This window comes from Drosophila willistoni (genome assembly GCF_018902025.1).
Source record: "Drosophila willistoni isolate 14030-0811.24 chromosome 2R unlocalized genomic scaffold, UCI_dwil_1.1 Seg167, whole genome shotgun sequence".
Lineage (NCBI taxonomy): Eukaryota > Metazoa > Arthropoda > Insecta > Diptera > Drosophilidae > Drosophila > Drosophila willistoni.
Genome location: NW_025814050.1, coordinates 9895575 through 9909538, shown reverse-complemented (window position 1 = coordinate 9909538; position 13964 = coordinate 9895575). Strand labels below are relative to the sequence as shown.

General features: G+C 35.3%; 1 protein-coding gene across 3 annotated transcripts in view; it reads left to right on the top strand.

The window, feature by feature from the left end:
- Positions 1-13964, top strand: part of LOC6644440 (protein madd-4) — a 77025-nt gene that overhangs the window by 46903 nt on the left and 16158 nt on the right. For all 3 annotated transcript variants that reach the window (XM_023176694.2, XM_023176693.2, XM_002067166.4), the window contains exons 8-13: positions 1082-1184; positions 1429-1524; positions 4479-4685; positions 5407-5723; positions 8752-9920; positions 10010-10121. In XM_023176694.2, the coding sequence (XP_023032462.1) occupies positions 1082-1184; positions 1429-1524; positions 4479-4685; positions 5407-5723; positions 8752-9920; positions 10010-10121 (2004 nt within the window). The remainder of the gene's footprint in view (positions 1-1081; positions 1185-1428; positions 1525-4478; positions 4686-5406; positions 5724-8751; positions 9921-10009; positions 10122-13964) is intronic.

The window sequence follows — 13964 nt, the reverse complement described above, 5'->3', positions numbered from 1 at the left end:
GTTTAGAGTACTTAGAAAACCATAGATAGCAATTTAGGCAATTGTAGATAGCGTTTTGTGAAAGATGGCTAATAGAGACAAGCTGATTGCGGAAATATAAGCAAAGGAATTTCCTTTACAGGTAAAAGGAGTTGGATAAATAAAAAGTAAGCACTATTTAAACGACTGAGCTGGATTAAAAGAACATGAAGTAGGGAAATAAATGACTGTTAATGTTTCTTTGAGGTGGGCTTTTGGTTTTGGTATTAAAAATTGCAATATTTATGAGGTCATACCCCGATTAAAACCAAATAGTTTGGAGATATTGATTTCAAATTCAAATAACTTTTTCTTCTTAAAAAAATAAAAAAAATGTTTGAAAGTCTTTTTTGACGTCTCTTTATTGTGTTCCCTTTAAAAAAACTTAAAGCATAAATGTTAAACAAATATGGTACAGTCTGGTCTCGTAAAGTACAAAAAATAATAGGATTTTTTTTTGATTTGTTCTAAATCAATCTTTGGAAAATAATGATTTAGTATCCCTGTAATCGCTAATAAAGTACAAAATTCTAGTAAATAACTTGTTCTTCAAGCATCTAACTATTAATTGAATCATTTTTATGGAACAGATTTCTCACATTGCTCTGTGAAAGTTCTTTGAACATTTCCCCCATTGCCACTTCAGTTACAAATCCCACAACAATTTACCGCTGACGCTAAAACATTTCACAGCCAATAACAGTAACTTTTCTGTTTGTAACAGACAGTAAAAAAAAAAGGAAAAAAATGCACAAGCAATACCCAACCGACACCAACCCAGCTCCACTTGTACCCACTTTCCAACTGACCTCTCAACTATCGGCAACCGCATGCACTTTAATGTTGAACATATTTCAAAGCGTGTGAATTTGTTTTCTCCGTAAAAGCAAAACCCACATTCAACTTGCATTTTTTTGGGGGGGGGTAAACTATTTATTTGGCTAATTCCCCAACACTAGAAACGAACAAAAAAAAAAACAAGGAAATAACACACTGACCACTTTTCTATGTTTCCCCTTCTCTTTTTTGTTGTCTGGGACCCATGGCAATTCTCAATCTGCAGTTGGATAACCGACGATTGGAGCACTTGCAGTCGCCTCTGTGGTCATGGCTATCGTGAACGGATGGTTGTCTGTGCCGAAGAGACCAATGGCATCAAAACTAGGGTAAGTATCAAGTACCACAAGTCCAAGTACCAAAATGTTGGCCCAAAAGTGGCTATTACCAAAAGTGGACGCCCACTTTTAAACGCTGCTAATTTTTGCATACTCCTCCTCTACCAAAAAAAAAAGAAAGAAAAAAAACGAGGAAAGTTGTTGTGGGCCTTTCATATTATTAGTACTATGTTTTCTCACACTTTACATTTTGCTCTTCTTTATTTTTTTTTCGTCTTCTTTGCTCTCCTAACAGGTTGCAGATATTATGTGCCGCACTCCTAAACCGCCAACACAAGAGACCTGCATTATCGAGGAGTGTCCGCATTGGGAGGTGGAGGACTGGACTGGTGTAAGTAGCAACCAACCAACAAGTCGTGTAATAATCATGCACTTTTCTGTGCTCTGTGAGATGGACTAACCAAAGACGACTATAGTAGACACAAGACGCAAGACGAAGACAGTTCGGGGCGGGGCATGTCTGGGACACCATTGTGTATACTAAATGTCTGGGTTGCTACTCGTTGTTAATATACTCTAAACATTAAATTAAAGGTAGTTCTGACTAAGATACAGAATTTGACATCAAAGGAAAATATGTTTTTGGTGTTTTACACGTAAAGATTTTCCACAATAGTCAAACAATGATTAAAGGCTTTAAAAAATGGTCCGGAGTATTGCAGAGATAACCAGCAAAATTGAGCATAAACAAATAGGAGTGATTATTCAATTAAGATTAGAATTATTTTACTATATATTTTACGTAGAGTACGACTTAGGAAGAGCTCGTAAAGTATATTACAGGATTTTAAGAAGCTTAAGAAGTAAGCAGGGTGCTTGCTCGTATGAACTATCAACTTTGGTCATCAACATACTTTTAAAATTGGTATTTTAATATTTTGATATGTTTTATTAAAATTAAATTTTCATCAATGAATTATTAGTTTTGCAAATTTTAAACGAACCAGTCTGTGTACAGCCATTTAAAATGATTTATGATTTAAATTTCGCAAAAGTAAAGTAGATATTATTGACTTTATTCTTACCTTCGAACAAGTATGGCTGCCTAGGTTTAGGTTGAATTCCATGAACGGTTTTAATAATATCTAATTTTATGTAAATGGACGGGATATGTAGTAGACCGATTACACGATATAAACAAACCCAATATTACTTTAGCTAGATTCATTCTTAATTCAATTAAGTTAAATGGAAATTTCTTATTTTAAAGAGTTTAATAATATCGGGCTTAGAGAGTACTAGATCGGAAGAATTGTAGATGATCTACGGGACAGAGTTTGAGACTCGTTAAAAATAATATTTGAACTAACACTGAACACCAAAAATTGTTACAAAATAAAGTTGCGTTCATGATCAACATAAAAGTTGTGATAAACAACCAATTTATAGAAAAATAATTTGGCTTCAGTAAATTTTTACAAGACCAATAAAATCGAAAAATATGACTAAAAGAATTAGGGCGTTTAAAATTTGAGGGATCATTCACATTGAAATACATGAAAATATCTAAAAAAAAATGCAAAAACATGATCAAAAAAAGGACCAAATATCACATTTTTAAAGTCATTCATATTGTAGGTCATTAAAAAGACTAATGAATTGCAATGTCATGATCAGATGTAAGACCTAAGAATAGTTATATTAATGATGACAATTTAAAGTAAGCACATATCAGTTATATTTTTAAGCATTAACTTACATATGTTCTAAGCAAAAATCAGTTTTAAACAACCGACATAATAAGCAAGATAGTTGGTTGTGATTAAACCCATTCTATCTTATTTATTTACCTCTGTAGAATATTTAAGAGTCGACTAGTTAAATTAGATTGCAAGATTGTTGTATATATTTTTTCTTGTGCCTTTTTTTTTTTTTTGCTTTCCCCACGTAACTTACTTTGCTTGGTGGCTTGTAATAAGCTGCTAGCCGCTAGACTTCAGACTCAAGTCTTCTTCCCGGTCATAGCCATACAACTTAATCAAGTTGTTCCCTGAGTTGCTGCTGGCGTTGCTGGTGCTTAAGTTTGTCTGGCCGCAAGTTCTTCATTTCCCCTTATTTTCTTCTTTTTATACCGCCGTCTCAGACCATTTTGCGATTTACCATTTGGCTTCACACTAACTCACACCTTGGTTGGCTGTTCATTTAAACTGCAACTTTATTAATGTTCACTCCTCAGAGCACACACACAAACACACACATACGTTTATTTCGTCGAGTGAGAATGGCTTAGAGTTTGAGGGAAACGGGTAGAGAAGTTAAGCCACGAGGCGGTGGGGGAAGTGTCAAGTTTATGTGTTGCTTAATTGAATTGTCTTAAGTTTTTTATTTTATTAAATTTTTTCTTTTCTTCTTTTTTTTGTTGTTTGCCTGTTACATAAGGTTTTTTTCCCTGTGTTTTGTTTTTTGGGTGCTGGCTTAACAAGGAAAAAAAAAAGACTTTTTTGTTGATTCTGGATTAAGGTTGAAATTGAAGAGAATATATGAAGAGAGTGATGGTTGTAAGCCCAATGAAGCTTAAAAAGGATTTGAGATATAAAAAAAACATGAGAATTTGTGTGTTTAATGCGAAAATTAAACGATATACAATTGAGAAAATTTGATTTATAATTCACTGGAGTAAGAAGAGGTAGAATTTTTATAAATATTTATTTGCAATTCGGGTTAAAATTAAAGTTTTGTTTTTTTTTTTTTATAGCAAATTTGAAGTAAGTTTTAAGTTAATATTAAAATACAAAATAAGCCCTTAAAAGTTGAAACTAAAACTACTTATATACAGGTACTTAAAATCCATCCTATTAACAGTTACATAAACTTTTGTAAGTGTATTAAAACTTTTTAAAATTCTCATAACTTACGCCTCAACCAAGGGCAACCGCAAAACCTTTTAAATTAAATGCAAAAAAAAAAAGATGCTTATTAAAAAACACGTTAACGTTTATGTCCATTAATAAAATATATGTACTGTATATATGCCACACGCCAAAAAAAAAAAAATAATAATAAACCCCATTAAATGAGATGAACGAGAGGGAGGACGAGGTAAAGACAAAGACAAAAGACGAAACAGATGAAAATTTGCATTTATATGCATGGGCGCGTACAAATGTTAGGGGTAGACTTAATATTTTCATTTTTTACTGTTGAGAAACGAGAAGGAACAAACAAATTTTGCTTTTCCTGTGCCTTTTTTTGTTGTTGTTGTCTTTTTTGCATTTTTATGGTGATGCTACTCAAAACGAAAAACATATGGAAATAATTTTTGTTATCCTTTTCGCCTACCTGCAGTGTTCCGTCTCCTGTGGCCAGGGCATACAAATGCGAGGCGTTGAATGTAAATCCACCGATGGCAGTTTAAGTGCCAAATGCGACCCCCTAACCAAACCGGCCAGCATGCAGCAATGTTCCACGGGCATACATTGTGATGGCGGTGGCGGGAAGAGTAAGAATGGCGGTGGAACCATCATTTTGGGCAGCAGTCGTTCAATGAATGAGGTGAGTTTAAACTAAAAACAAAATAATTTACCTAAGACCATCCGATACCAAGTTTCTCTGTGGAGGAAAGGTGTCAAAATAAAATAGGCTTAAAATAGCAACAACAAACCTCAATTGTTTAGAACTAGAGCTCTATTAATACTATAAAAACCTTAAGGATAGAAAAGTATCCTTTAATCAAAGAAAAGTATTATATGTTATTTCTATATAATGCTTTTCTATCCTTTGGATCTTTAATCCCAATAATTCAATCTACTTAGTTAATTTTGTTTCCCATTTTCTAAATTTATTTTCAAACAGTTACTTAAACACAAGAAAATAAAAATAAATTTAATTAGTCACACCAAACAATCATTGTTAAATCACGCAATTTGAAGTTTAGATTTAACTCTACCAAGTTGAAAAGTAAAAAAGAATTTTCAAAGCGACTAATCCAGCTAAAGACTTAACAGCCATTGCATAAAGCTAAAAGATAGCATTTTCCACACTAAAGACATTATTTGAGAAACAGATTTTTATATCTTTTGTAACCCTTTTTCTGAAAATCTAGCGAATATTTTAAAGCATATAATGTTATCAAAATGTTACGAGTTTTTCAACAAAGAAATAATACAATGTTTTGTTGTTTTTTTTCTCAAATAAATAAGGAAATGCTCTTAAACTTTTTCAGCCTCAAAAGTAAAAAAATCACTTAAATTTATTTGGCATCATAATTTTGCAGCGTTCTGATCGTCATATGGATAGCTCAGATGTGGATGATGACGACGATGATGATGACGATGGAGATATGGATGATGAAGCTGATGATATTGATGATTTAGAATCGGGTCAGGATACAGATGATGGCGATGGATTATCTTATGCCGATCAACCATTACGCTATGCCCATCATACACAGAGTCGTTTGCATCATGAAACCCCTGAAGAGCCACGTACCATGCGCTTAATGAGCGGAAATACGAATAGTAATAGTAATAACAACTATAATAATGGACGAGGAAATAATGGTGGAACCGATGAACCATCATTAGATCCCACGTAAGTAAAAATTTAGGCATATATCTCCGAAAATATTGGCTTTTATAGTGCTTGAATTCGCTTTACATCTTGATGGAAACTCGTTATATATGTTTATATGTATATATTCATTTCCTTTGCCCTATACGCTTGCTTTGCCCTATTTACCCGTGGAGTATTATAAGTCAATCATAATTGTCATTTCCAAGAAATTCATATACATATAGAATTACAAGTGAAAAGCTAAAAGATCCTTTGAGTGCTTAATACAAATACAGGAAATGTTAGTCTCTGATTCGAACTTGTACATTCACCCAGACTAATTTCCTGAAGCACACACAAACATTCTCACACACGGAACAAATGTATCCGGTTTGGGGGTGGCCGTGGGCTGCTCCCTCTCAGAGTTGTAATTTATTGTATTATTTGGTCTACAAGTATTCCCTATATACCAATTAATGGTTAAAACCATTTGATTTGGCACTCGTTTCTAATGATTTCATTAGATGCATGCACACATATAGCCTTGATATATATATTGTATATTTTGTTTTGTGAGTTCTTTCTAATTAAAGTGTATATATTACCCACCAAATTGATATGTTTGACCAAGCTTATCGCGGCTACTTTATCGTTTTCCAATAGCCATGGAAAGCTCCAGGCACTTTAATTGTCATTAGGCGCACTTTACTGTACTTACAATGTACTCCAATGCCAAGTCGATACTTGGCCTGCTCCTGCCTTCAACTACCACTTGTGTCTAATAGCCTTAATTTTAGGTGTCGACAATGCTCAAGGACATTATGATGAGACATGGCACGCTAAAGACAGAGAATGAGAAAAAGAGGGTGAAGCACAGTGTGGGTGTTGTGTGTAGAGTGTGGGGTTTGTGGTGTGGGGTGTAGGAGGGGTGTCGAAACAGCGTGCCCAAATGTTTGTTAGTGTGTAAGCCAAGTGCTTAAGTTGAAGTCGTAAGTAAGAAGCTAAGGGCTAAAGTGAGAGTAGCTGAAGAAGTGGAAGGAGCACGCACTAAACTTGATATATGTCAAGTGGGTCTTTTCTGTTGTGGCTTACACTTAAGGCTAGTGCGTACAACTAACTACTAAGAGTAACCTGTTTTGAGTTTCATATCGCATAGAGGGATAAACAACAACTATAGCTTACGGGGCGTAAATTCTAATTAAAGAAGTTGGACAGAAAATACCAAAACCAAACCAAAAGTGTATGTAAATCCAGTTTCCCTAATGGAATCAGTGGTTACCTGACATTTAACTTTGTTTACTAAACTAAAGTCGGATAGAGCCCTTGGGTATCACAAAGGGCTTAATAGTAAGTGAAACCCTCAATCAAGTGGGTTTCGTCTCGAGTATCCTATTAGGCATAGAAACAACTTTGAAAGGCAATTGTCTGTAAACAATCTAATTCAACAAGGACCACTTTTCAGTTTCCAGACATTACTATACATAGTTATTTATAGTTTAAAAAATAATAATTCATTGACTAAATATGAAAAAACTTTCAAGGAAAATTCCCCTTAATTGTATTTGAGTTAATTTTCACAATAGTCTTTGATTTGTTGAATAAGTTAAGTTTAAGACTGATTTTTTAGGCTTTACTTTAATAGCTGGACAATTAGAAATGAAGACAGAAATTTGTCAGTATTAAAAAAAAATTTAGGGCCTTAATTCTTTTTGATTCTGAATAACTGCCATCATTAGAAACTATTCCTATAGGAGGTATAATTTTCTTTGTTTTTCGCTTTATTCCAAGTTTCGTTTATTATGCAATGTATTTTTTATTCAAACATTTTGTCAAGGACATCGACAAAACCAATAAGTTATTTTCTTGACTTAATTCAATTTATATTATTTTCATAATTTGTTACACATGGATCAGGGATTTATATATACATACATATATAAATCTTATAAGCTTCATGGTCAAATGGCAAAAAAAAAAATAAAATGAAATAAAATAAAAGAAAACTCAAACAACAAACTGCCTCTAAAAGACCATTTCAAATTATCTCTTGTTGTCTGTCATTATATTTTTTTGTTGTTCGAAACTAAAACTATTTGGTGGCTCTGGCGCCGCCATAAAGTCGCGTCTTGATGCCGCCGCCGCTGCCAAAAAAAAAAAAACCGAAGTGAAGGAAAAACCTTGGCCTCCGATGCCGCAACAATAATGTCCATGAAAAGATGGGTAATGGCACAAAGCCAGACAAATACAAATACAAACACAAACTTTTGGCCTATGCACTGTATATGCTATATGACTAAGACAGAATGAGACAGGATGAACAGGAGGGTTGGGTTGGGTTATGAAATCAGCAGCAGTGGCAGCATCAGCAAACTCATCGCCGACGGCGACCCACTTAGAGTCCTTAGGAATCTTGCCATTGGCGCCATTTTAATTCCTAGTCTTTGTAGCTACAATTTGACTACAAATCAATAAGCAAAACGAGATCAGGAATGGGGGCGAAAAAACTGAGAGAAGTTAGAGTGACAAAGGCTGTGGGGTGTCGAACTGAACACTGAATTCAATGTGCGGCCATAAAAACCACTTCAGGCCACAAAACAATGCCAAAGCCCTGAGACCAAAAAAAAAAAAAAGAAAACAAAAATAAAACAAACAACAACAGCAGCAACAAAGTTATTCGAGTGACAGCAAACATTTCATGGCAGTTTTGCCTTTTATTTTTCTCTTTTTTATTTTGCTGTTGTCCTGGCAAAGGACCCTGATAAATATGCACGCGTCCTGGCATCAAATGAAATGCAATGTGTAAAACGTGAACTCGGACTATGACTGACTATTGTGTCATGGTATTTGTTTAGAGAGTGGTCACCCAGTCAAGAGGCAGAGACGAATAGGATTTGGTAGTAGATGGTGGCGGCAAGTGGACAGAAGGTTTTAGTTGATTTAGTTTCTGTTGTTGTCGATAAATTTTTGTGAATGCGCCAGAAGGCAAAAAGAAAAAACTCCACAGAGATGAAAGATTGTATGCCCTTTTTTTCCTTTTTTAATATGATTCTCTTATTTCTTATTTCAGTTATATCAAAGACACGGTGTGGTCAGCCTGCAGTGTTACCTGTGGTGAGGGCATCCGTCGGCGTGCCTTTAAATGCAAAATACTTTTAGAATTCTCGCGTACCATAGTCGTGGTGAACGATACAATGTGCGAGGGTGCTAAACCCCACGATGAGGTTGAACGCTGTGTAGAAGAGCCGTGCATGTTGCCCTCTCACGGCTATGATGACCAATTTCCACGAGATTCGATTAAGGTTGGTGTATCGGAGCCAGGCAAGACATATGTATGGCGCGAACAGGGTTATACATCGTGCAGCGCCTCATGCCTGGGCGGTGTGGAGGAGCTTATCATCAATTGTGTACGCGAAGATAATGGACGAGTAGTTTCACCCTTTTTATGTTCACCAGAGACCAAGCCCGAGGCTAGGGTACGCACTTGCAATGATCGTCCTTGCCCACCAAGATGGAATTACTCGGATTATACGCCATGTTCGAAGAGTTGTGGCATTGGCATCAAGACGCGTGAGGTTCAATGCATACATGAGGTCACACGTGGTGGGGAGAATACCATGGTGGTGCCCAATAGCATGTGTCCACAGCCACCGCCAGCCGATCGTCAGTATTGCAATGTTCTCGATTGTCCTGTACGCTGGGAGGTGGGTGAATGGTCGAAATGTTCACATACTTGCGGCTATGGCATCAAGGATCGTAAAGTGGAGTGCAAACAAATTATGGCCCAGGAGCATAAAATCGAGAGGCCAGAATCAATGTGTCCCAGTATAAAACCACCGGATAAGAAACCATGCAATGTTAAGCCATGTCCTCCAGAGGATCCCAAGCCGGTCATTCAAATAAGTAATTCAACGCATATACAACATGATCCGAAGAAAACTAAAATAACTTTGAAAGTGGGTGGAGCTGGTGTTGTATTCTTTGGCACACAGGTCAAAATCAAGTGTCCTGTGAAGCGTTACAATCGCACGAAAATAAAGTGGAGCAAAGATCACAAACCTCTGCAACGATCACGCAAATTCAAAGTATCGAAAAAGGGTGCACTGAGAATTTTGGATATAACATTCCGTGATGCTGGCGTCTATTCGTGTCATGCCGGTCTCAGTTCAGCTGAGATAAATATTGAAGTTAAGGCTAAGCCAGGTCAGAAGGCTGAAGACCTAGAACGTCAGGAGGCAGGTGAGTAAATGTGAACATGGCATAAAAACTCGTGGACGCCTAATGAGCATAATTTTGTTGCTTGTTTCCATTTTCATTTCCTTCTTTAGATCGTTTGGTGCGTGAACGAAGTGGCACCGAGGCTCTAACATCGGCGGATATGAAGTCAGCCGATGGGCTTGGCGGCGGTGGAGGCAACGCAGCTGAAGGAAATGCTAATGGGTAAGTAATGAGAGGCCCAAGTTGTGTGACTCAATTCTGGGTGAAACTTTTTCATTTTGCATTAGATGAAAGTTGTTGCTTGAAATGAAAGTTTTAAAAAGGGTTTGAGCATAAAATTTACCTGGGCTGTCGATGCTTTTGACTTTGAAACGGAATATACAAAGATTGATAAGTTTGAATCATATCAAAAGTAGATATTCCGAGTCTAAAGTCATATTTAAGCTATAAAAGTGAGTTCAATGGTGTTCATTTTAATATTCTTTCATTTGTTTGCATTTAATCTTTGAGTCTTAGTCACTCAAAAAGAGTTCCTTCTGGCACTTTTACTGTCTTGGCTGTTGCCACATTTTGTGGTAATCTCATTTCCTTTTGGACTAGTGGAAATCTTAAATCTAATCCTTGCCTGTACTACTTTAAAATTGCGTCTTTGACCTGCTTATCCTCTCCTGTGCAGTTATGGTTTTCCTGTTCTGTACTGTTCTGCTCTGTTCTGTCATGTCCTGTGCTTATCTTTGGCCAGTTCCTTTAGCTGTTGGTTTACCACGTCGTATACAATATTCGCGCCTTAACGGCTGCAACAGTAAAGTGCTTACCGCTTACTGCTTATTGCCTGCCGCCTGTTGGTCAGTTATGCACTTGTTCTGCTGCTTCCTGTCTTGTCTTTATCTAACTGTAATTTCCTTTCCTACCCCGCCCCTAAGTTGGCTCCGCCTACATTGCGTATGCGTGCTAACTAAGTACTCCAAGTGTTATATACTTTTACATCTCGTTTCTTACTTATTTGTATTTGCTTAGCCTTCAAGTTTTATGTCCTCGTACAATACGAAACAAGAGAAGAGCACCGGGGTAGACGAGTCTAAGTAAATTTCATGGTTACTTAGTCACCTTACCCAGCCTTACCTGTGGCAGAGCTGCAGACTGGTTGCAAAAAGTTTCCAAATGACATTTTATGCTCAAAGCTTTAACCAAACAAAAAAGAAAAGGGTTAAACTAATGGGAATTGTGCAGTTAGGTTAAAAAGATAGGTGCTGCTTAAACGGAAAGTACATCAGAATAATGCATTAAATGACTAAAACGAAGACGAGATTTTTAGCAATTTTTGGATTCACCTTAAAGCAGATAGAAATTGGTCTAAAAATAGCCGAGTTTTATGCTTAAACGTTTATCATACAAAAGGCCAAGGTTGACGCTATGTTTACTAAAATTACTCGTGGGCTGAACAGAGTGAGAGATGGCGAGACCTAAACGATGTTTGATATGTATACGAATTATAACTTATGGTTTTCAATTAGCTCTTCATCTGCTTGTAGGGTATACAGTAGTCTTACTTACCTCAATGTTTTTCGAAGAGACTGCATATGGTGTTAATGTGGGATTCTCAAGTTGCAAAGTTTTAATTACCTCTAACCGAGTGTGTAAAGCTAATTTCAACTTATAGTCACTTCTAATTAAATTGTTGCAAAATATTTCCAAATTTGACTTTCGATTTGAAACTCGAAATGTTAGCTCAACACACTTTGAGGTCTGTTAAATGTTATTAACACCAAACTGAATGTTATTCACACCAAAATATTTTCATAATTTTAATAATAATACAGTCAGTGCAAATAATTAAGGAAGATTGAATTTAGTTAAATAAGTTTGTTTTTAATATAAAACTTCTTTTAAATCTTTGTGAATTAACAACTTAGGAAACAAATAAGGCTCAGTTTCAAAAATAGTTGTGATTTTAGTTATAAAACTATTATAGGAACTATTTATAGACTTTTAGTTTAAAATTGTGGGATAGATTTTTTAATGTTCTTTTATTTTTATTGCTTTTAATACCTTACTCTTAATATATATGTATGCCGTAAATCTATATTCATAGTCATTGTTTATTGACGAACAGTAAAAAAAAATTACAATAGCCTTTTTTCTACTCGAAAGTGTTTAATATATATATATGTGTATGCATATATAAATTCAATGTTGATTACCAATAACAAGCCTAAGGAATATAATGACGACCTACTTTCTTAAACATAAACATAGCAGTTGTAGCTACTACATTAGATTATTTCTAGTATAAAAAAAAGTAAATTAAGTTGTTCTTTTGAAAATCAGAGTTTCCTTTTATTATTACAAAATATTGCAATTTAAATTTGTATATTAAAGCTCCAATGTTGGATAAGAACAGTAAAAAAACTTACCAAATATAAGTTTTACCAATAATTTTTGAAGAATACTTCGCCTTATATGGATGGTTTCTTCTGTTATCTATTTATTTATTTATTTACTTGAAAATTGTCAATCCTTTTGCTCTCCCTCTTCTTCTTGTTGGTGTATTTAAACGGCTTGTTCGGCATCATCTCCTTGTTGGCTCCTTCTTGCAGCTTCACTAGCTCGGGTACTCTAAGTCACTTGAACGGTTTAAGTCTATTGAGTGGCTGCCTTACTTTGTACCCCGTTATTCCCATATACCCCCTATAACTGCTTTTTCCTCCCCGCATAGCCGCACTGATGTCATTTTAGAGCCACGCATACATGCATATGTACATGTACGTGTGTGCGGTTTATTTTGCAATTTAGGTTACGTGTTTGGTTGTGAGTTTCACAAAAAAAAGAGAGAGAAAGAGAAAAATGAATTACATATACATATGTATATATGTATAACAATTCCATATGTTTGTCATAGCTTCCACTTGGCATTTACCTATTCCATCTCTGTCTCTTTTGCCACTTGCCCCTGCCCTTCCATCTGCTTAACGTAAATGGTTAAAAGCAAACAGCCAACAGCAAAATGCATTTTGGCAAAGCCACAAGCTACACACACACACACACACACAGACACGGCGGCATTTTTGGTTTTACAAATGCATCATCAACGTTGTCCTTGTCGTCCTTTTCGTTGCCTAACTTTTGGCGTTTCGCTATAAAAACAAATATCAACGTGTAACTCAATGCAGCAGAGTTGGTCGAGAGAGGGAGAGGCCAGCGCTGATGTTGCGGGGGTGGAGCAATATTTGATAGCATTTTAAATGTTTCAAATATATTCATATATATATAAATTTTATACATATGTGTGTATATGTATATAGATTTATGTCGATGTGGTTGAGAAAATTTCACTTCCTCTGCTGAGTGTGTGTGTGTGTGGTTTTATATTTTTTTTTTATTTTTTGTTTTTGGTCAAAATGGCACACACAACAATTTTTGTCAATTTTATGCTGCATAGAAAATATGCAAATTTATGCCAGGAGCGGAGCAGGTGTTTAGATGGGTTGAACTTTAGTTCTTTGACCAACATTTTGTGTGTTTGTGTGCATTAAATGTTTTTATTTTTTTTCTTTCAGTTTTTTGTTTTATTTTCATTTCCATTTCTATTTATTTATTCTTACTCCTCGTTTTTCTTCTTTGGTTTCTAAATTATTATTTATGTTGCCTTTTGCCAGAACTCCATGGGGCATGTGTGTGCGTGGTTCGGGGTCGGGTCGTGCGGTGAGGGGAGAGAAACTTTGTTGGCCAAATATTGATATATGCAAATTGTTTTGATGAATTCTAATAACGTTTACTTCAGCTCTAATAATGAAATATAAATATGTATGATAGTCAGACATCATAAATAACTGCATTTGAATAAATATTCTAAGAAAATTGAAGATAAAATTATCAAATATATCATATTGACTTAATTAAACTAGATTTAAAGAATTCGTCTAGTTTATTCTATTAAAGCTTATCCAATTTCTTCAAACCAAAATAAAACTGGTGGCAGGTTAACATAATTTTTTAAAATTTATTTAGTTATCACATTTATATTAAATAGTATAATATAGAAATGGTAGTGTCTCATCCGTCAGA